This window comes from Papilio xuthus, unplaced genomic scaffold (genome assembly GCF_000836235.2).
Source record: "Papilio xuthus unplaced genomic scaffold, Pxut_1.1 DF825928.1, whole genome shotgun sequence".
Lineage (NCBI taxonomy): Eukaryota > Metazoa > Arthropoda > Insecta > Lepidoptera > Papilionidae > Papilio > Papilio xuthus.
This window is the reverse complement of record NW_013532721.1, coordinates 6816979-6841124: the sequence shown is the minus strand read 5'-3', so window position 1 is coordinate 6841124 and position 24146 is coordinate 6816979. Positions and strand designations below refer to the sequence as shown.

The window sequence follows — 24146 nt, the reverse complement described above, 5'->3', positions numbered from 1 at the left end:
ATTAAACATTCGTATTTATAATAGCATGATTAGGGTAGCAAAAATGATTCGGGATTGAGTTGAAAATTCCCGACAACGAAATTGGGTTCAATCACTTTGTAATACTAAATCTGTGGAGCAGCAATAATACAAAGGAGAAATAACACAACGTGAAAAATTTAGCAATAAAATATTTTATTTCAATATAAAACACTTTAGATGTACAGGAATACTATACAATTCCAAAAAGAGGTATCTACGATAGAGTTTATCACGAAGCGGAATGTATATATTGAAATGAGCCAAAATTTGCGTGTTGCATTGGATTTCAAAGCATATTATCCAACTTATTTACTAAATCGTACGCCTAGTGCGAAATTCTGAGCAAACATTTGATTTTACATCAATTGTCATTTTTATGTTTGATAATAAATATTTTCGTTAAAACAAGTTTCTTTGTTAAGGACTAAAAATGAGAATATTTTTAAAATTTTATTTTTTAGAAAACTTTGTCTATTGGTGCAATATTTGAAAACAATATGGCAATATTGGGAAATATTTAGATAACAAAGCCTTTTTAAGCTTTGAGTTCCCTATGAAACTAATTAAATAAAAACTACGAAGTGTAAAAATTCTATTATATTTACAAAATAGGTGGACTCTTCGTTAAAACGCACAAAATGCACACAAACACTCGTTTAAAATCAACTATTTACAATACTATTTTTTTCTGAAAACTATCATCTCATACAACTTCAATTTATTTTCTATATTAATGCACTAAATTTATCATAGAACATCGAATAGCTATTCAGTTGATAGATTTGGTTTCTCTTATATAAAAATAAATTGTTTAACATCTTGCATTAATTTACTTTTACAAAATAAAGCTATTAAACTGCTAATTTATTTACATGACTGCCTTTGGATGTCATTTTCCTAATGAATTACATTTAATCTTTGCACAACACCCGGATTAAAGTGTATTCAAATATGCCATGCGTAAAACGTCATGAAATGAGCTTAGTACTTTGCAAGAGTACAATTCTTATTTTTAAATTAATTATAATAAATGCAAATGACAATTTATTAAGTTTACACAGCATCCGATCATTTTAATGATAACTCGTTAGTGTTGTATGGTCATTAGATTCAGACGGCGTTTAATCCAACTTACGTCCATTTAAATATTCCGATAAATAACGGTTAGTTGCCGTGCAGTTGTCGCGATGCCGAGTGAATCTAATTGTACCTATTCTACTCTTGTCTCAATTGTATAATTAAAAAGATTTTTATTCTTAATTTTAAAATCAAATCCGATTAAAAAAAGCCTGTTGTGAGCTTCCTTTTGAAACACCTGTACAGAAATATACAGTCATCTCTGTTATACTAAAGGGAATGAAAGAGATGAAAATATGTTTCACAGTTGTTTCCACAGTGTAAAGCCACGGTTACATTAACAATTTATATGAAAAATTATAAACACACTTGATTACAATTAAAACTAAATCCATCTTAAATCTATTTAAAGCATAGACAATAATAAATAGCCGTTATTTGCTACGCTATGGCAGTGGGTATCGAGTTGTGACAGTCTTTATAGAAATTCATAAGAGCTATTTAGTTGATAATATCCAAACTACAATACAACGAAATTAAATAAATTAACTAATTGAGATTCATTGGAAATCTTGTACTATGTTGTCTTCATACTCGGGTTTCTGCGTCGTCTTCAGTAGTAGATTTCCTAGAACATTACAACTGTCTTCATCAGTTGTTCAATTTATTATTCTACTTACGAATGAATTACAATATTTAATTAATAATTCACACTAATTTAAAGCTTCTAGAATATTAAACTTTGCATTACAAATTGCAGCACGGATAAGTATTTATCAACCAATTGATTTTTATAAATCAGCTCTGAATCGGTTCAAAAATTAAGAACACGTAGATTTTTATTTTTGAGCCTTGGCTCTACAACTAAATCGGCAGATTACGGATTATCGCGATGTACTTATAGGTGAGCCAACGAGCTGCGAGCTGCCTGGTGACTAGCAGTTCGTAGCTCGTAACGCAAATCATAACATTATGCAGGTTCAAATTGAATTGAGCTGCGAGTCGATTCAATGATCTGCTTTACAAATGTAAATCGTGAGCCGGTCAGCAATTTTAATTGAGTTACTAACTGAATTTAATTACTATAGAATAGCTAAAAGGTATGTCAAATTACCTGAATTACGTTCAGAAACATTTTCTTTTAAAGTTCGATAGTAGAGGAGTGTAAAGAATAAAATGAAAGTGAAATTCGTGACGTAAATTCGCGTGCACAGATGTTTTGTGCGATAAATGTATCCGAACGTAATTAAAATATATTTGTATATTTTAATCTGTATTACATGCACAATAACATTAAATATAAGTTTACCTCATCCCTACGATGGTTGCAGATGATTTTGCGCACGGCAACACCACCAGTTAGCAAAGCAAAAGATGATTTATAATGAATTTTTCTCATATAACCGCCACCATCTATTAAGAATTTGTTACACGTTATTGATATTAACATTGTGTCAAATAAATAAAAGAATATTTTGTATACATTTGTAAACCAAGAACCAAGGCCTCTTGACTTCTATTATTTATAGTTTTATTGTATATGTACATTGTTACATAAAATCAAAAACTTTAAAAAATAAAATTAACGTTTAAAAAGTTATCTCTGTTAATAGAATTATTTTGTTATCATAACCTTTTTACGATTTCTTCGTACTATTTACAAGTATAGTCAAAAAAATTATTGGTAAAGAAGCAAAGGACCAAAGGAGTATATTAATTAGTTGCAAATCATGGTTAAAAATGATTAAATAAAGTACTAATAGGCGGTATTAAAAAGAATAGTTTTTTTTTTAAATAAATTAATTGACTATTAAATTAGATAATTTTTAACATTTCTAATGTAGGTCAGTCGATGCACTAATGAAATATGAATTTTAAGTTACGTGTCAGCAATGATATATTTAAGGAACATGCAAAATATTAATAATTATGAAGAACCCATGCTTTAATGATTCTAGCAGACAGAACAATGATAGAAATAATGATTTAAAATGTAGGAACTTACTCGCTAGTCTCTCCCATAGTTGCAAGTGGCGCCATCTGTTGTTGATTTTCACCTATAACAGATATATAAATATGACTAAATTATTAACAAAATACTTGGAAATTTGCGATATTTTTTCTTTTGCTCGACATTGTTTACGCATTATCTTACGGTTGTTAAAGTTTAGGTCCAAAACGTATGGCGATATAGGTTGATAAATGAAACGTCAGATTAAATATTTTTTTTTTTTAGTACACATGACATTAGCGTAGGTACCTACCTGTCTCCCACGGAAGTAAGCCAAAGCGTTCCCGTGGCGCCCGCCATAATGCGTCAGAGGGCAGTCAGGTTTTAGTGGGTATTCTGGTCACCTTCTGTGGCCGGCGAGTCCCACACTCCCTACGCCATTGCACCGCCCGGCGTAGGCGTGCGTAAATGCATTTCCTGACTATAAAAAAAAAAGAAAAAAAAAAGGTACCTACCTGTCTGTGTGTTGAGGCGCGCGTGCGACGCATGCGCCCCCTCGCGCATACCTATGTGATCTTCCTCCGCTACAGTAAAAAAAAAGATAAAAGCGTGCTAAACTAATTACCATAAACAAAAACTAAAATAAGAAAGAATTGCACATATCAATTCAGAAAAAAAATAATTGAAAAGGCTTAAAATGAAATGCCAAGCAAAATCCACACAATTGGTACTAATTCAGCAACACTTACCCGTGTAAGGGAACAGATATTTATCATGTGTGTGAAGTTTGTCCGATCCCTCTGACATCCTGTCATTGTAGTCCCCGCCGTAGTGACTTTCCATCTTTCTTTGATAATCGTTTTTCAACATAGTCGCTATGCCGGAGTCCCTGAAATCTCGCGAAGGGTAACCATCATGATCCCTTGTGGTCACTCCTGAGTCCCGGAAATCCCTTGAACCGTATACATTAGGGTCACCGTTTAAATACTTTGTTGGACTGTAGCCGTATTCTGAAGTTCTTGAGGCGGGTAGATAAGTTTTGGAGCCGTAAGGGTTTTGTGGCAGTCTGTACATTGTAGGCGACATCGGGTAGTTGGGGTCGTAAGGGATTTGTTTCTCCGTATCATTGGGTAATACGCCGTACATCAGCTCCTCGTCCATAGCACCGTATCTAGAATTTAAGAGAGTTATTAAAATATTTAACGTTAAGTCTTCTAAAATTATATACCAATTTTACCAAGCCATAATACCAAGCAATAATTTATTTGATGTCTCTCTCTATGAATAGGACAATTAACTTAATACAAGTACAATAGTGGAGACCTGTTGTCAAGAGGGAGTCGCGAGGCATCAACACTCGCAACGTAAGTGTCATGGACATTCTCTAGTATGGAGGGCTTGAGGCGATGGCGGCCAAGGTAGACGCCCGAGGTGAGGTCTGGCGGCAGCTGCGCGGGCAGTGGGTTGGGCAGAGGGTTAGGCGACGGTGACGCAGCACTCAGCGCATCCTGCTCAGAGCCCGTCTCCTGGGACCAGCGGCCCATGTCCGGACGATTCCCTTCTAAGATAAATTAACAAGTTAATAGTGTTAAAGACTTGACAAGATGCCCAGAACTTTCTATAAGAATCAACATGTGGGGTTACCTTCTCTGATATGTGACGGCCAGCGAGGCGCAGTGCCGAGGGGCGCGCCTTCCGTTATGTTTGGAAGATAGCTGCCTCCGTTGCTGCTGCTGCCGTTACGCTCTCCTGTGTTGATGAAGAACACTTTAAGTATGCAATAGCTCTTAATAAATAATTAGTTGTACAAAAAACTATAGTAATTAATAGTCCATCTTATCTAAAAGTCTAGACTGAAACCGTAGTACTAAAAAAGGTAGTTATAGAATCTGCAAAATATAGGTACGTCGGTCAATTTAAAATTTTCTTGCAAGTAAACTAACGTAAGGATGTAATGATATTGTAAACTGACTGTTAGCTGAGGGCGGATGACTGGAACGGCGCGTGCTGGTCTCGTCGTCGTCGCTGGAATGGCTGGAGGCGAGGTCGAGGCTGCGCGCGCTGTCGCTGTCGCTGTCTGTGCCTTCAGTACCCTCCGCGCCCTCCCGCTCGCCCCCCGCGCCCTCCCCCGAACGCTTGCGACGACGCCGACTTTCATCTTTTAACAAACACATTTAGTTTAAAGAGCTGTTTGTAAAAAAAGAAGGTGCTGTCATTTCAACTGTGTGCTATAGAGAAAACTACAATATAATGTATTATTTTACCATCTTTCCTGTTATGCAGTGAGGAATCGAAGCCTCTGAGGTACGCGGGCATGTCGCTGGCGCTAGTGTTGTAGTTGGAGGTTGATGTGCTCGTGTGACGCAGCTGGCCGTCACTACGACTGCAAGGAAAGACCACATGAAAGTTATACATAGAAATTACATATTAAACATTTAGGATATTGATCTTATTTAATTAAAATTATCGTACAGTATGGGGATTTGGATTGGAGCGGGTAAATGGAACAAAAAAAATCAAGACAAATATACTTTAATGTTACCTATAAGGACTGGAACTTGTTTTAGTTGTAGAACGCGACGTTGTAGACGATGCAGATATTCCTATATTGCGCAGCTGTCGGCCTGTCTCGCCGCTGTGGTATGCCAGAGCAGATCTAAAAATAAAGAGTTTATAAGTCTTATATGTATACCGCTGAAACAATTCAGACTATTTGACCGGTGTAAATGAGTACCTGTTTGCTTGAGAGAGGTTGGCAGCGCTGGAGCTTACTATTATGGACGTATCCGCGAGTGGAACCTTCTTGCCCAAGCATCTGAGAACAGTCCTGAAACAACAGTTTCAGTTAAGTGAAGTTTTCGAGAAGAGAGAAATAAGAAGTTCAGGCGAATGATACTCTATGTCCATTGAAATCGTGTTTTCTTCTTTCACTATAACGTGACTTTGATCTTTAGGAAGGAAGAAGGAAGTAGTGTTTAGGAAGATATGTAAAGTTAGAGTATTGTGTACCTGCGCAGGTTGTCCCGCACGCGCACGTTGAGCAGCACGTGTCCGAGCGCGGCGGCGGCGGCGTGCAGCGTGACCGCGGCCGCCAGCAGCGAGCTGAGCGCGTTGCGGCGCTCGCCCGCCTCGCTGCCCAGCACCAGCGCGCTCGCCCACGACACGCACAGCAGCGGTAGGCATATTATACTGATGGCGAGCAGCATCCTGGCAAAAATATTTATTTTTGTTTTGTAGTTTTTGTAGTGATCATAATACCAAAGTTCTACATTGACTGTTGATTGTTACCGTAAATTCCCGAATCCGGTAACGTGGTCCCTAACGGTGAAGGCGGCGCGCGTGGCCCCCGCGAGGAATACCACAGCAACGGCGGCGTACACCGCGGCCGGCACCACCACCCACCACACCACCGGCTCGTGGCAGCTCACCCAGCAGCTGAACACAAATTGGCAATATTTATCACACTTCAATGCACACAGCACTGTCAACATGTTTAAAATTCGACGTGTAGAGGGGACTTACAACAGCGCGTTGCCGTACTGATGCGGGGTATGCGCTGCGGCGAGCGCGAGGGCGACAGCGGGCGCGGCGTAGGCGGCGGCGAGCGGCGCGGCCAGCCCGCCGTGGTTGACGTCGCGCAACTCACGCAGCAGCCGGCGCAGCTGCCACGCCTCGCACCCCGCCCAGCCCAGCGCCGCCAGCCACCAGTAGTGCAGCGACATCGCTATCACCTTGCAACCGAACTGAACATACACAAATATAGTTAGTAAAAAATATACCTCGTTTACTGCCGTACTACAAGTACTTAAACAGCCACAAAGTACGTACGTTTCTCAGTGCAGATGGAGTATCAAATATTAAAACTAAGGTGGCTGCTTAAATAAGAATTCGCTTTACCTCGTTTTGCACCAAAGAATTCCTTGCTTTAAGCGCGATGAGATATAACAGCTCGGCCATGAAGACGCAGAATATGAGATGCTTGTGAATGGAGTTAGAAACTGTGGCTGCCCCGCCCCGCATCAGGCACAGCGCCGCCCACGTCACTAGCAGCAGTGGCAGCGAGATACTGAACGCCGTGTACGACGTTACAGACTCAAGTAGAGACGGCTCCGGTATCAACTACGAACAACAAAATATCAATAAACTTATAACTTACAATGTAACCCAAATTAGAACTTATACAATTGAATGTCGATCATTTTAAATCAATAAATACACATTAATACGAACCTCAATATCAACTTCATCGACCAACACTGCGAACGTCGATAGATGATTGCATGTGCAGTTAATGCGCAGAGGTTCATCAGAGTATTGTGACCAGTCGTAGTCTATCTCAGTGTGACAACCAACACGGGACCATTCACCAGACCTAAATAATCAAAATGAAAAATTTATTGTTGCATTAGATATTAAAACTTTCAATGGATTAATTTCATCTCAAATAAATTACTTACCCTCTCAACGTCGACCAATGAACGCATTGTGGATTCGTTCTTGATCCAAACGTATCTCTATTTATATCTAACCATATCTGTAATCTTATTGGTTTCTTTAACCTAATACCGCTCAAGCTTTTATAGACCTGCTTCTTTTTGTCTACCTCTTTGCTAGAATTAATTCCATCTTTGGTTTTATCGTTGGGTTCCATAACAAGAGCCATAACTTTCAAGCCGTCGCTGTCGATTTTAATTGCCTTTTCGGTGCCGTATGTAGAATTGTTTTCTTTTAAAATTTCCGTGTCTTCAACTTTGTCTTGTTTTTTGAATGCTGGCTGAATAACAATTGGTCCGTGATTTTCGTTGTTGTCATCTTCGTTTGAATGCGACCAAGGGTTTCTTGATTGAGAGTTGGATCCGATGTTGTTTGTTTGCGATTGATGATTTTGTCCTTTATTGGCGTAGACAACGCCTGAAATAAATACAATTTTTGGTATATTAATTTGGGAACAAAATTGGAAATGTTTTGCAGACATTTGTAAGCCAAATCACACCTGCAATATCATTCATGTCGAGGCTATCGTTTTCACTGCCTTCCTTTCTCCAGACCTGGTCAGGTACGAAGAGGGCGAGCTGCAGCACGGGAGAGCCGAGCGTGACGTTGATGCCCCAGCGTCGGCTAACAGAGTCGTCGGTCCGCAGCGGCAGCAGCTGCGATGTGTTGCGCGAGTACTGCATGTATGCGAATACCGCACGGGACTCGTATCCTGATACCATGTTTTCTGCAATTATGATAGAAGAAATTGCGAGGTAACTTATGTAACCGAGATATTAAGAAATTCGCTTTTTTATTTATGGATTTATTTTCAACTTACCTTCTGTATTGCTATTAATCCCAAGCAGATCCAGTGGTAGCAGTACTCTTGAATATTTATCGAATTTGTTTTTATTCTTTACATAGTTGTTATATTTTGGGAATGAAACTGTTGGACTCAATGGCTTCTTTGTTTTTGTTTTGCCGTTGCTATAGTAACCAGGTTGTATGGGAGAATGTATGAATGCCGAAGTGTCTGGTAGCACCACACGCTCAGTTGTTATAGTTTCTCCGCTATAACGATTCAATTGTGTCGGTTCGAAACCGTATATCGATTCTGCTGTTACAATATCCACCCCGATAACTGTAATAATTAGAAAATATTTGATTTAATGGCATGGATGGCTTAAATTAGTGTATTAAATAATGATCAAAATTTCAATATTTCACATACCCAAATCACTGGTGACAATTTCAAATGGGCTTGTATAAGTATCGTGCTGACTCTCGGCGAGCACTGCTATATATTTGTCAAACTTTTGCAGCAAATGTTCGACGCCGTGTCCGGTCAGTTTCCTAATGCGTTGCCATTCTTTATCATACTCAATGTTCAGGATTGTGTTTGCTGATTTGATTATGTTCTGCGGAATAAACATTATCGTTATGTTCCCTCCTACAGTTATTTCCTTACTAATCGGAATTCCTACAGGCTTGTTACACTCTACTCACCCGAACGTAATCCTTATCCTGGCTGTGTGTAAGGTTGAGTCCAGCCTGGCGTAGCTCGTGGCGCAGTAGCTCCAGCAGGATGCCCTCCGCCACCAGCACATCGGCGCCGAACAGCCGCGCGGTGCGCGCGCACGCAGACCACACCTCCTCCGCGAGACGAACTCCCACGAATGTGTTTACTGTTAACTCGCCCGTCTCGATCTTGTGCAGCTAGTTGTAACATTGTTAATTATATCAGTAAATAAAAAAAATCCCAACTGGCCGAAGTAGAGTATACACAAGTTTCTATCTAGAAAGTAAACAGACTAATTTTCACAGTTATTGTATGATTGTGTAATTAAACCCTGGTCATTAATATGGACAATATGAATGAACTTATTGAGCGTTTATAAAATGTTATGTTACCTGCTTGCGAAGCTGATAGAATGTTTCAGTGGTACAGTTGAACATGTCTGGCTCCTGCCACGGCACCACTTGCACCTCGTCACACATTCGCGTCGCTCTGCCGCTGGAGCCTGTAGGATAGCAATGATTATCAAATGTGTATTACTTCAATGTCTAATTATACTGCAGAATCTATTAAACATTCTTATTAATGCCATGAAATTTACCTGTTGGGCAATCAGTGATAGCTTCGACTCCGAATTTGGTCCGTGGCCACCAAACGCCGTTTGAAAACGATCGTGGACATCCGTCATAAATAACTGTAAAAAAATATTGAAAAGTTTTATTATATCTATAGTATGTATTATCTAATTCAAAAGATAAACATCATTGCATCATCAATCCCCTCTTTCAGAAAAATCTTATAACATCCTATGTACCTTTACATCCAGCGTTAGGTGTGACCTCTGCATAGAGGTTGGAACAGGAGTCGCAGGCGCGGCCGATAACGCCGCTGCGACAGTGGCACTGTCCACTGGTATCCTCGCAAGAACTGTTGAGAGAGCCCGCCGCGTAGCAGTGGCACGCCACGCACTCCTCGCCCTCCGGAGACTTGTAGTGGTTCTCCTAAAAACATCCATGAATCATGTAGTTGGGAGAAGTAAATTGAAAATTTTATGAAAGTCATGTGTCTCAGTGTGTAAGAACATACCTTGCATCGACAGCGGCCGTCTTTAGCAGCGCAGTGCGGGTGGTATCCGCGCGCCGCGTCGCAATCGCACGGTCCGCAGCCCGTCACGCCCCACCAGCCGCCCGGACACTCCTCCTCGTGATGCTCCATGCAACCCTCCCCTAGTTGAGTGAAACAAACTTTATATGCAGCCATTTCGTTTATAAATAGCACGGTTAATATATTCCAGTACCAATAAACATAGACATAAAATACATTAAGGTTTAGTTCGACAAAATTACATCATGTCTTTGGAAATATCAGAGATCAGACATGGTCAATCTAAGAATATACAGCGAATAGTTAAAATAGAAATTAATAAAGATGAAAGAAATTAGGTTCCCATACTTTACTTATACAAACCTGTCATAATGTATCCTTCAGCGCACTTGCAGCTGTAACCTTTCTGTGTGTCTTCTGGCACGCAGACGGCATGCGGGCCGCACGGGCGCAGCTCGCACGCCGCCACGCATTGCGGCCCCACGCGTCCGCGCTCGCACACGCACTCCGTACTATCCCACTCTGACTCACATTTACTCTGCATGCGAAAAAAAGGGACCGTTATATTTTACTCACTTCACGCTTAACTATACAAAACGAACGGTTACGAACAAAATACTTACATAGGGTGGACAGATTGAAAGCAAGCAATCTGCCTTCGACTGACATCCGTCTCGAACATTCTCTCTGACTGTTGGCCGGTTGAGTAGAGACTGCGCTGTGCCCACTCGAACGTCCTGATATAAAAAATTAACTTTGAATATTTGTTATTATTTTTGAAACGATTGAAGACCTAAATATCTTATATTGTCAGAATTTGGGAACAGTATAGATCAATGACGACAAAAGTATACTAACTTGTATACATCCTTCAAAATATCCAACTTCTGAGGCCAACAAGCCCGCTGTAGTGTCAGGACCACCAATAAGGATCTTTCCGATGTACTGTCCTTGTATTTTATTCGCCAACATCGGTAGCAGCGCACTCTTCAGGCCGTAGTCGATAACAACCGATATATCTGTCCCAAGCCATTTAATCTCTACTCTATGCCAATTGCCGTCTGCGAGGTTGGTCGATGGTAGGAACATTGTTTCTCCGTTATACGAGTAATGCAGGAGTCCTGATTTAAGCTGTAAAGAAAGTATTATTATAGACCGAAGAACGCATATTATAATCTGCCTAGGAATGTTTGAACACTCACACTAATAAATACGCTGCTGTTCTGTCCGATTTGCACGGACATAAGGAAGGAGTCGCGCTGTCGCGTGCGCAGACTGAGCGCGTTCAGCCACGGCAACTGGATGGGCCGCAACAGCGGGTTGAACGACAGCATGCCGTCGCCGCTGAATCGCCATGGCGGAGAGGTCGCTAATTAAGTAAGACACAAGAGATTTAAGAAATGTCAAGTTTAATATAAACGTGAAATTTTACGTTTAATTTCCTATAGCATCTAACATGGTGGGCGAAGCAGTTCCTCAATATGATAGACTTACTCTCAGAGCAGTCATGTCCTGAGTACCCCTCAGGGCAGTCGCAGAGGAAGGAGTCCCAGAGGTCGGTGCAGTTGGCGGCGCGGTGGCACGGCGTAGAGCTGCATCGCGATCGCTTCTGAGGGCAACCAGCTAGTGTGCCGTTGTCTGACACGTAGCTATATACATAAAGTCAATTACAGTTTTTTTTCCACCAAAGGGACGACTGCTGTTTCATGGCTGTTGCGGCAGCCACTTTCTCATAGATATAACATCGAGCGCCTAGTTACGCTATAGAAGAAGAGGGTATACAGGTGACAGAACAAAGTTTACATGAGTTTTATTACATTATAATGTTACTGAATTAGTTACAAGTATATCTTACCTATTAAGGTCAAGAAACTTATGGTCGATGTACACATCAGATATGCAACCAACAAAATCTTTGTTCTTGACTTGGAAGCTCGTAGGGATGTTCGGCAGGCCGCCAATTTGTAGAGGTCCGGTCAAATCAAGAAATCTGCGATTACGTAAATGCCTATATCTTATTGCTTTTAAATACTGTACGAAAGAAATTAAAACAATATAATTATTATAATATTTCAGCATTTTTTTTACCTATGGCAAGTTTCAGTGGGAATATCGCAACGCGGTGGCAATTCCTTCCTTGTGAAGTTTGCGCATGCGTATTTAATTCCGAATTCGTTAGCTCCCGCCAAGGATAAATCTTTGTCACAATTATCAAGTATCATAGTTGCAGTCTGGAAAAATCAAGATTTATTGATACGACTGACATTTTTAAGTCATAAATTCAATTTACATTTCTACTTTTTATAAAAAGCTAAAAATATTAATTTGAGTCAATAATGTTTAAAATGTAATTCTTCGTTTACAGTTTTAAAATCATGCACGATAATTTTAAAACAAAAAAAAATCTAATTTAGCGAAAAGCAGGAAAGAAGCAATAAATTACATTTTAGTTATATAAAACATTTATAGCCTTAGTAGGTGTAGAACGTTTCGGTAATAGAAACCCAGACTTAGTACTCACCCTGTTATAATACTGTATCTCGACTGTGTGCCAGGCGCCGTCAGCCACGTGCGCAGCCACCGTTACTTCAGTCTTAGCCCCGCCGAGGGCGAAAGAGAAGCGTAGCCCCTCCCCGCCCCCCTTGCCAGCGTCACTCGCCACCGTCTCCAGAGCAACGAAGTCATGACGCTCGTTGTAACGACCGTTGTACATAAGCAAGCCAGATGGAGACGTGGTCGCGAATCTAAAGATTTAGTCTTTTAAGTCATCTGTGGCAAGTACAAGAAACTAGATTTCTGTATTCGAGGTGTACTTACTTCAATTTAAAGTTAAACCTGTGCCTTCTTTTCAAACCAGCAAACGTTAGAAATGAGGAAGCCGGGAAACTACGAGCTCTTAATTCACACATGGCGGTAGTGTACTCCGCGTCTATGGTACACCCCTGACACAAGATTCCTCCCTCTCTGCGCGCAACGCACTGCGACCCGCTGCGGCAGATTGTTCCGTCACCATTCAAGTCGCACGTCGCTTTCGTTAGTACTGTCTCGCAATTCGTTCCTGAAAGATACATTGACATCCGGCTCAAAGGACCAATACATTATGAACAAGATTTATTAGGACAAGTTCGGTTAAGGTATGAGAAATTGAAGCTTTTAGTATATACATACCAGTAAAACCAGCTGCACACACACATGTGTATCCTCCCTCGCGACGTATACATGTGCCGTTGTTGACACACGGCGATGAATAACACAAATCTACTTCTGTGTCGCACAGGAAGTGTTCTCTAAGACCTACAAAATATACCAGTCAATAAAAACACAACTGACAAATTTGTCGGAACAACTGAAGAAACCAAAAGGATTCGTATATTATCTTTTGACTGTGAAACTCCACTTTCGGAACGTTGGTTTTAAAGCTGTATATTGTTCTTTCAGTTTTTTCAAAGAGAATGACTGAGATGTAAGTACTTACCCGTAAATCCTTGTGGACATTGACAAGTGAATGTAGTGACAGGATATATGGGTCGAAACAATACACTGTCACTGTTGATGAAGCCGGTAGCGTTGCCGAACTTGAGCACAGTGAGACACTCCTCGAAGTTGAGGCACGGCTCATGGATGCACACGTTGTCGTCGAATGGTAACACCTTTATCAAAGAAACGTACATACAGAATTACTTGAAACATTAACTGAAACTGTCAGAATCTTTGAGAGAGCATCTGCAGTATTGCTTAGCACCACTTAAGGGCTTGCCACTTTACTGTAGCAGAGATAGAACGAGACTAAATGATGTTAGAATTTTACCTGTACTGTGGCCAGTCTAGCGAGTGTGGCGCGGTTCAGATATAGTCTCTCGCGCAGGTGCGTGGGCGAGTAGAACTGCGCGTCACCTCCCGCGCCCCCCGCAGACAACTCTGCCTCCGGTCGCCGCGCAGAGAATGACACGTTCAGGATGTTGCCGGTCACGTCGGTATCGTCCTGATTTGCAGAGAACATGACTATTGTAATTATAACATAGAAGAGAACCTGACTGAAACAAATGTCTTGTGCTATATTTATAAAATGACGGTTCTTTATTAAAAAAAAATACCTGCACACTGAACACATAGATATTCTCTTTTGGGCATGGTACGATGGCCGCCAAACCGTCGATGAAGAAGCCGAGTAGTGGCGATAGGAACTGCTCCGCCGTCATGTCGTTCAGTCGCACCGTGATCGAGTTAAACAGCATTTCCTCCGTTATCAGCCGCACTGACAGCTGCATCATTGCTTTTATTTCATTCACGCCATCTGTCAGAAGAAGAGTTAAAGTTTTTGACATGTGATCTAATATCTATGATTACATCAATTTTTAAAATATGCAGCGAACTGAAATTTAATGAGTCAGAGTCAAGATATCTAGTCTACGTTTAGAGTTAGCATACCTGTAACTGATATCTCCATTGTTGCTAATTTGGGGACGTTGGTATTAAGTTGCGGTGATAGTGTCATGGCGCCGGACGTTTCATTTAAAAGAACAAGATTTGCATTGTTACCGGACAGAATTCGATATTGAAGCTGCAACCATCAACATTTAAAAAATAATTATCACACACAGATTATATAACATGTAATTTTGTTTATATTTTGACTGTAAAGGTGTTTTCCTTCGACTTACCTTATCAGAGACATCAGCATCGTAAGCGGGCACTCTACCAAAGGGTCCCACAGGAAAACAGTCCTTAAAGTTGTTGAAAATAATTTGAAAATCCTTCATCATTGGTGCGTTGTCGTTCACATCGGTAACTAACACTTCCACTCTGACGTCATTCCATAAAGGAGGACTGGCAGCTCGAATTACCAACTCATATTTCTTCCTCGGACTTTCATAATCTAAATCCACCATCGTTACTAGCTCTGCTTTATCGGATCCTTGACGTGTTTCTAACGAGAAACTGTTTGAATCGTCACCACCTGAACAAAAAAAAATGTTTAATAATTCTCTCTCGATATTAGGTACGGTAAATAAATTTTAAAGCTCTTTTACTAATAAAGCATTTGTAAAAGAACTTACAGTCCATGTAATCCCTGTGGTTTTGTGCTATTAACAAAATAATCAGAACAATAAAAACGTGTATTCAACTATACAGGGAAAATAAAACAAGAAGTAGTGTTCTATTAAGGAAATTAAAGTAACAAAACATTTTTAAAAGTGAGGTGGACGTCGTTAGTCACATTTAATAGTGTTTGAATCTATTACAAGGCTAGTGCTTTTAAGTGATAACTAAAGATATGAAAAAAGTCTTGTTTAGCATTTTTCGATGTATTAAGTTACAATTAGTAATTACCTTTGATAGAGTAATGTATGACAGCGTTTGCTCCTTCGTCTGGATCATGGGCGCGTATTTCTCCAACAGTGGTCCCTATAGGACTATTCTCTGGTATGTAAAATGTCAGACAGTCACTTTCAAATACCGGGGGCGAATCATTTATGTCTTCTACTTTAATGTGGATTATCACCTGGAAACCATTACACGCTTAAGAAACCATCAGTGAGAATTAGAAAATGATAACACTGGCCCAATCTACAAAAAAGAGAGCGAGATGATAAAGATAATAAAGGGGACAAAACGAGGACAAGAATAAGAAGCAAATGCTAATTATAATAATCATAGAAAAATATAAGTACTAACACTGGAGCTCTGAGGCGGGGTGCCGCCATCAATCGCAAGAGCTTTAAGGTCGTAGATAGCAACAGACTCTCTGTCGAGTGGCTTATTAGTACGCAATACGCCGGACGCCGCGTCCAGTGCGAAGGAGCCCTCCTCGCGTTCTCGGGCCGCTAGTTCGTAGTGCACACGCCCATTCAGACCCACGTCCGCGTCTGACGCGCTCACCTGCGTCACTGACGTACCTGACAAATTAATGCAGAATTAATATAATACCTATGGAATGAATAATCCAGGTGCTATTAAGTTGGTGAGTGCAGTTAGATATCTTTTTTGTAGTGAAATTACACCAATTACTGATGTAGATTTCTTACCAACTAGAGCATCCTCCATAATGCTGGATGTGTACAATTGTTGTTTAAACACTGGCGCGTTGTCGTTGACATCTACAACTGATATCTCGACATCCGTTGTGTCAGAAAGAGACGGAACACCGCCATCGCGAGCGGTTACAGTCAGAAGATACCCTGGAAGAAATAAATAAAATTTCCTTTTTTGTACACATGAGTACAGCGTTACTGTTCGTTATTTAGTAATTGAAATGTAATTATTTATATTACAGAATTTTCATTATGTACTAGCGACTCACCGCTCATCGACTCCCTGTCGAGCAACTTGTTCGTTGTTATAGCACCGGTGTGAGGGTTGATGAGGAACTCTCGGTCATGGTGTGCTACCGCCTCATTGGAGATTTCCGAGCTGAGGCTGTACGTGATCTGCGCGTTCACGCCAACGTCGCTGTCTGTCGCCGACACAACGAGTACTGTTGTACCAACTGGCGCGTCCTCGAATACCTGATATAATTTTAAAAGTTCTATGTGGTTCTAGTGTAAGATTTTATCATATTTATGGTAAGAACCAAATTTTTATATTTGAACCATCAAGGAATTTATACCATGTTTTACTGCTCAAACATTTTCTAAAGTAACATGTAGCGTCAAAACATTTGAACACAACTTTTGAAATAGCAATGACTGACATATTTAGAAGATAGTTATACGTTATGAATAAATATATAGTAACTCACGGAAGCAGTGTAGGGCGCATTTTCGAAGACCGGTGCGTAGTTATTAGCATCAGTGATGTTGATATGAACCATGGCGGTATCAGCGCGGCCTCCGGGGTCAGTCGCGGTGACGGTGAGGACATAGCGTCTCTCTTGCTTAAAGTCCAGCGGCTGAGCGACCGTGATCAAACCACGACCGTTCTGAGATGTGATCGAGAAACGGCCTCGTGTGTTTCCACCAGTGATCTCATAATGCAACCTAAAAAAAAGGCTAGATTACTGCTTTGTACGTTCATTTTTATTATTGTTCAGTGGCGAAATATTCAGGTTTATAGCCAGCTATACTGCAGTGCAACTTTACTTAACGAAATAATATTATGGTATATGATACAACTCCAAAAATTTTACAAATGAAACTTGTGTAATTCATGTTCCTTACTTAGTTTAGTATGCCATGTTTACCTGTTATCCTCATCAGCATCAGTTGCGGTGACAGTGACAACAGGAGTACCAGGAGGTTCATCTTCCGCCAGTTCTACTTCGTACTGCGGCGGTGAGAAGACCGGGTCGTTATCGTTAACGTCCTGCACCACAACTACTACTGACGCTGTGGCTGAACGTGGTGGCACTCCGCCGTCTGTTGCTGTTACCTGTGTACGAATTGTAAAGTTTAATTAACTTAAAATTTACAATAAAATTATTATAACCTTATTCATACAATTACATAGCAAAGATTTTATCTTTGAGGTCTACTTTCTTAGTAGAAAAATGCGTAAATCAGAAATATTTCTCTTGAATTCTACAATTCCTTAGTTGACGATAGTTCCTTTCAAAGATTTACAAACCTCATCATTCATTATCGAGTAACATTTCATGTATTATAGTTTACCTGCAGTTGGTATTTAGGTTGAACTTCTCTATCAAGCTGTGCGGAAGTGTAAACCCAGCCGGAGCGTGGGTCTATGGTGATCGGCAGGTCGTTGTTGCCGATGTACTCTTTGTCAGCTAGAGTATATGTCAGCTCGGCGTTCACACCTTCGTCCGCGTCGTAAGCTTGCACCTAGGAAAGAAAAAACTCTTGTTTTGATTGCATCTTTCTTACAACAAGAACTTGGTCTGCTCTAAAATAAATTGTATGTTAAACTTGGAGATGGATATATTTAAAGATTACGTGTACTTTAAATGGTAGACAGTAGAAAAACAAGGCAAATACAAGCAGTTTCAAGACTCATTTGTCCGTTATTGTGACTCCATAACTCACCCTGACAATGCTATACCCGACGGGCACGTTCTCGCTGACGGACTCCTGGAACAGTGAGGTGTAGAACCTTGGCGCGTTGTCGTTGACATCCTTCACGTTTACCAGCAGCTGTGTTGTGTTTGACCGCGACGGACTGCCGCCATCTGTAGTCATTTGTTAACGTCAAATATATCGCGTGACAATGCGTCGTCTAACGACGGCAATTAAGGTAAAACCAAACACATAACATGCTTGCTTTTGATCGAAACATAAATTTACGTTTTGTTACAAATATTCCATAATTTCGGAAAATCCTTTGAGGTGGTCTGTTTTTAGTAGCTAATTTTTGCTATGTTTGTAATTGTATTATACTAAGTCTGTAGTAGCTGGCAGTTTTCCACAATTTTCTTTTTAAACCCAATTGCTAGGATTATAAAAGATGTAATATACTTTTTTAATTGAAATATCCCTCCAGTTAACTGCAAAATGATGAGTAGTACATAAGCTGTATACAAACCTTGTGCCCTTATCACTAGACGATAGTTGCGAACTTGTTCATAGTCTAGAGGTTTGACTAGCGCCACATCTCCGCTGAGGCTGTCAATTGAGAACTGCATCTGGGTATTACCGCCGATAATAGCGTAGCGAATCGCAGCATTGGCTCCTACGTCTGCATCACTTGCCCTGATAACATAGAAAGTTGTGCGCTGTGTTGTATCTAAAGCTAATAGCCATACTTATCGTTGGTTTCAGAGACCGTTTATCTCTTTGTAAATTATTCCTGTCATTATCTTTGACAAAACAGAGATTACAATATATTTTAAATGGGGATTTCGATCTTAGAAACCCATGGTTAGTCGTTATATAGTTATTTAAAGGGTAGGGTCTATTTAAATATAGATTATTTATAAATATGCACTAAGGGTAATAAGCACTTAAATACTCTAAGTTCGATAAGCAAAACAAGATAAAATTGCAAGACACGTAAAACAATATATTTGAAAAGAAAATACAAGCGATGTCCAATTATCGTTTACTCGGTGTAAAACATATTGTTACTTTGAGAAAGCTTTTAGTACAACGAGTGTTTATACGTAAACTATGTTAGTCTCGGAAACTCTCCCAGACATTTTCCACTAACTCGTGGACTTTAAAGTTAGTTTAAAAGACATGAAATAAAGAATAGACACTGGTAGAAGTGTGTTATAGTTTAAACTATTTATGTAAGTTGCAGCCTGTCGGATACATTAATGGGACTTTTATAACAGTACCAATAAAGTAAACTTTAGTCTATAAAAGGTACGATTGTAAATAATTTCACGTAAGTTAATTTTAATTATAATCCTTTTGTACTTGCCTTTGCAATACAATTTCTCATATCTTTTTTTTGATACTACTTTTATAAACCTAGTAAAATGATGTACGACAATTTATAAATCATATACAGGGTACTTGTAATCTTTGTAGCGTAAAACACTTCATCTCGCTAGACTAAGGTTATCATACATTTTAAAGTTATTGAAGCTATTCCTCTTTCCAGCCCCTCCCATGTTGTGAGTACTCGATTTGTTTTATGTGCATGATAAATTGTGTAAGTTTTAATACCGGTAGCTGCTGCTATTATAAATTGAACAGATTTGTACAAAGCCGCAAACGCAATGCATACGAAGCGTAATATCCTAGTTGTAAGCAACAATTTATTATGGACGCATAAATTTCGACGTTCAAGCGCGGCAGGAGTTCTAACGTACGATAAAACTTTTCAAGACGGCCAACGAATAAACACTATCTATTTGAATTTTATCTTGGTGCGAAGAATATTTTAAAGGATCTTTAATGGAAGTCTGTTGTAAAACTTCATAAGGTAATGCGCTGGTTCATTCTTATCTAGGAGGAAATTTTCTCTTTTATTTATAGAAGTAGATTACACGATTTAAAATTTAGCTAAAGCATGGAACATTGTAGCTAAAGCATGGAACAGGTACTCTTTGAATCACCGTTTCAAATAATAATAAATAATCTTACTTGATCTTGGCTATGATTGGATTTTCGGAGACGCTGATATCCTCGTCGACAGTGACAGTGTACGTCTTCTCGCTGAACTGAGGGTAGTTGTCGTTGTCGTCTATTATGTTCACGTGGATTGTAGCACTGGAAACACAACAGAGTATATATTTTATGCAATAGCAAAATAATTAGCGGGTACTTAATAAAGTTGGAGACTTCATTTTGTTAGGACTCTTATGCTGGTACCGTATCAGTGTACTTATGTTTTTTTTTACATTCTTTGGTATGTTTATATCATCGAAAATTTTTAGTTTTTTCTTCATTCTTCAATTTGTTTTTTCATCGTCGGAAATTAATTATTTATATCACATTTCAAGTGATTATTACCTGCTGGAGAGCCTATCGGATACAGGGCTTGCTTGATCCGTTGCTTTTACAATAACGGTATATCTGGAGACTTTTTCCCTGTCGAGAGGCGCCCTCGTGAGTAGTGCGCCGCTCCTGCCATCCACTCGGAACACGTCTGGTGTACTAGCTTGTTCGTTATCACCTTCCATAGATTCATTCATTTCTTCCGGATTGAGACTGTCCGCTGATACTGAGTCTATTGTATATTCAACCTGCAGATAATAAGATTATTTGTACTATTCATTGTTTACGAAACTTAGTTATATTGAGTTTATGTTTAAATGGTAATGACGCAGCCACACGGCCCAAAATCTTAAAAATAAACAATCATTTATTTCAATACGAAGAGATTTAAAAGATGGTTACATCGATATAGCATCTTATAAGCATGTACCTGTGCGTTATTGCCGATATCCTGGTCGGTGGCTTTAAGCGTGAGGACGGTGGTGCCGGCGCTGGCGCCCTCGCGTACTGACGCCTCGTACTGCTGCATTTCGAACACTGGCGCGTGGTCGTTACAGTCCAATACGTTTATCTAGTAAGGAAATACGTATAATGTAGTAAAATCATTTTACAAGGATTACTTCCGCTCTTAAAAGCCTAGTTAATTTAAAAAAACATATATTGTATTTTCCTATCTTACCTGTAATGTAGTAGTGCCACTTCTAGGTGGGAAGGTATCATCTTGCGCGACCACTCTGAAGTAGTGCACGTCCAGCCTCTCTCTGTCAAGCCTCGCTTGCGTTGTCACCACGCCCGACCTGGTGTCTACCGCGAACATGCCCGCCGAGCGAGAGTCCAACAAGCTTGACATTGAATACGTAACTGGGCTATTCTCAGGGTCCCTGTTAAGGAAGTGTGGCAAATTTAATTGTCGTCCATTAATTTTTTTAGTTTAATTAACATGTGTAATGGAGGTAACGGTTCCTAATATGGGTTTCAAGATAAATGTTGACGAAGTTCATTGGTCAAATTTTATCGTTAGAACGTTTAGCGTTCGGGAATGATAGTAGTCAAGGAAAGAGTCTTTTGTACAGTCTTATGAGACAAGACTCGTGAATCGTGGAGAATCATGAGAATGAACCATTGTTTTAGCAATAAATGGTAGAGTTACTTAATCATACATATACAGTTGTATGTCAGACGGGCGCATGATGCAAATATCATCAATATGAATTAAGCTAGTTTAGTTTTATGGTCTGGTGGCCATTGTCTGGCAACAATGCGCCGGCTCGTGACGTCGACGTCATGAAATGGATGACATCATAAAAGCCTAACAAGCTTAAAGCCAATTGACGGCGCGGCTAGTTTGTATCTTTCGGACCGTGCATAGTACGTTTCACATTCAAGGTTCCATATATCTGGTGGCTTTAATGACAATATTTATGCATCTTTTCCGATACTTGCTCATATTGATTGCCATCTAATAGTAGACAACTTTAAAAGATTAAAAAGAAAAAGTTCTACCGTGGATAGTTAACCAAGAGATACCGCACGATATAATCTTTTTTTAGAAAATTTATATGTTCAGCTCGAGTCTAGTCGTAATAGACTTCTAATCCGTTCATTCATACATAGTTAGGTTAGACTCTAATCGTCTTCTTAAGAGGATCACTGCAAACTATTCCCCGTTTTGGCGGCAGTATTACGGTGAAAGGTTTAATAATGTGAATCCTGCTAAGTCGTTATGATCCTGGCATTCACGGATCATTGAGCGGGGTGGAGCGGTTAGCTGCAACGCCTGTTAGTGGCATTGGGGGGAAGTATTACTGAAAATAATTTTATAGTCGTGACATTTCTTTTTATAGTCAATTCCCTTAAGGCTGGATACGAAACCACCTAAGTGCTTCGTATCTAAAGGTAAATTTAACATTTTTAATTTTATCGCTTTCAGAGTCAATGTACAAATAAATACTTAACTAAAAGTAAAATTACCACAAGTTGTATAATTGCTTCAGTTTTTTAGTATACGTTTTTAAAATAAGCATCATGATTTGAGATTGTTTCGGTAAATTTGTGCGACACTTACCGAGCTCTGACAGTTGAAACAACGACTCCTGGTGGCTGTTCCTCAGCAACAGAAGCCACGTAGAGAGCTTGCTCGAAGTAAGGAGACTGGTTTCTTAGTTCTCTCTTTACTCTACGAGCTATATCTGTATCGTTTAGTTCCTGATGATGGTAAACTATTTTCAATCTGTGGTCGGAGTCTACGATGTTCGATTTGTCACAGTTGAAAGTGAATAAGACAGAGACCTTCCACATTGGCTCTTGTATGCACATATCGCTACTCGCTACAAGATCACCCTGACTGCTTTCGATCAAGAACCTAGGGTCGCTAACATCCAGAAATTGAACTTTACAAAATTTTTGCACAGTTCGCGGGAGGAATGCTGTTAAAGAATTTATAAATTGAGATTGCTTAAGACATATTCCCTGCCACCGATCCGTAGTTGGTATCGAGAAACTGGCATACGTTTCGGAGATCCATTGCTTAGCCTCAGCTATCTTAACATCTATGGCCATATCGAAAGGTAATGGCAGAGATCTTTTATTTCTACTTCTATTCCTCGCTGCAAAGTCCTCGAAAACGGCGCTCGTCCACGGATACGCTGTCGATAGCACTTTATATTGACTAGAAAGTAATTCTTCTTCCTCTTCTATTAACCTCCAATCCATAATCTCTGGTTTGTAATAGTGAGTCTCACGTTTGTCTCTGGTATGATCATCCTCGTATTGTAAGGCGGCATCATCTTGGTCATAGACCCGATCGAAGTCGATGTCATAGAGATCAGCGTGTCTTCTACTGCAGTCTTCTCCCGTAACTAGTATTCTTATAGGAAGGCTATAGTAATCTATATCGCGTATTCGTTCTGAAGTCGAGTCGACGTAAAAAGTGAAGAGATTGGGATAGAGGACTCCATCGCACCGTAGTCTTTTCCTAAGGGTGACGAGACCCGATGTCCTATTCACTCGGAGGACATGATGGACGAAGTTTGCGGTGCGATGTACATCTATAGTATATGTGCGTTCGGATCCAAGCTTGTAGACAGCCGCGTCGAGCACGAGATGACCAGGTGGCGCGGTGTCGGGCACGAGGATGAGGTAGGCCCGGGTGAGCGTCGCCGCCCAGGCGATGAAGAAGGCGAGCGCCCAGGCCCGCGCCCTCGCCATGCTACCTTTGTTCACCTACAGCAGCGCCGCCTCATCCACCATCTGCTGTCGTTTCCCATCTGTAACAAAGATACATGTGATTCAGCTGTTTGTAAACATACTGCGTTGGTAATTGGAATGACTTGACTACTTGAAATGTCGCTAAGTCATCGCGACACATAACCAGAATCGGTACTCGGTTATCTTTAATAAAGTCGACTATCAAAAAAAATAAGAATGTTTCAGAAAATTATAATACTGTAACATTGCGCCTACTGGCGCCTATTTTATGACGTCATTTGACAAGTAATTTATAAAACTGTTTACTTCGTCGTTGTCATAGCAACGGATGAAAACTTGAAGTAACATTCGTGGCTCTGACAAACGACTACTCATTTAGAGGCACTTATCTTAAATTATTATGAGGTCGAATACTAGAATAGAACATAAAAATATTTTAGTACATATGCAACTAGCT

General features: G+C 40.0%; 1 protein-coding gene across 6 annotated transcripts; it reads right to left on the bottom strand.

Moving 5' to 3' along the window:
• Positions 1–155: 155 nt before the first annotated feature.
• On the bottom strand, positions 156–23747 carry stan (protocadherin-like wing polarity protein stan). Of its 6 annotated transcripts, XR_001228262.1 has the most exons (54): positions 22548–23747; positions 21162–21363; positions 20913–21053; positions 20498–20730; positions 20129–20254; positions 18621–18787; positions 18125–18267; positions 17753–17923; positions 17326–17513; positions 16885–17122; positions 16447–16651; positions 16172–16324; positions 15822–16042; positions 15477–15648; positions 14807–15102; positions 14574–14706; positions 14240–14439; positions 13954–14127; positions 13621–13795; positions 13314–13439; positions 12963–13203; positions 12667–12889; positions 12234–12376; positions 12001–12153; positions 11640–11794; positions 11348–11514; positions 11004–11276; positions 10769–10882; positions 10509–10683; positions 10128–10267; positions 9856–10042; positions 9643–9735; positions 9437–9546; positions 9032–9241; positions 8757–8943; positions 8364–8666; positions 8043–8270; positions 7507–7960; positions 7280–7421; positions 6947–7168; positions 6572–6792; positions 6338–6484; positions 6059–6256; positions 5784–5876; positions 5592–5705; positions 5314–5432; positions 5022–5207; positions 4694–4798; positions 4373–4610; positions 3799–4220; positions 3565–3633; positions 3104–3155; positions 2408–2511; positions 156–1726 (listed from the first exon to the last, which is right to left on the bottom strand). XR_001228262.1 is itself a non-coding variant. In XM_013322413.1 (53 exons), exons 1-53 carry the CDS (start codon positions 23687–23689, stop codon positions 1687–1689), a joined length of 10530 nt encoding a protein of 3509 aa, XP_013177867.1. In that variant the 5' UTR covers positions 23690–23747; the 3' UTR covers positions 156–1686. The 6 variants fall into 6 exon arrangements, 4 of the variants coding, with proteins under 4 accessions (XP_013177867.1, XP_013177868.1, XP_013177870.1 ...); XR_001228263.1 differs by lacking the exon at positions 3565–3633; XM_013322413.1 differs by lacking the exon at positions 2408–2511.
• Positions 23748–24146: the final 399 nt, after the last annotated feature.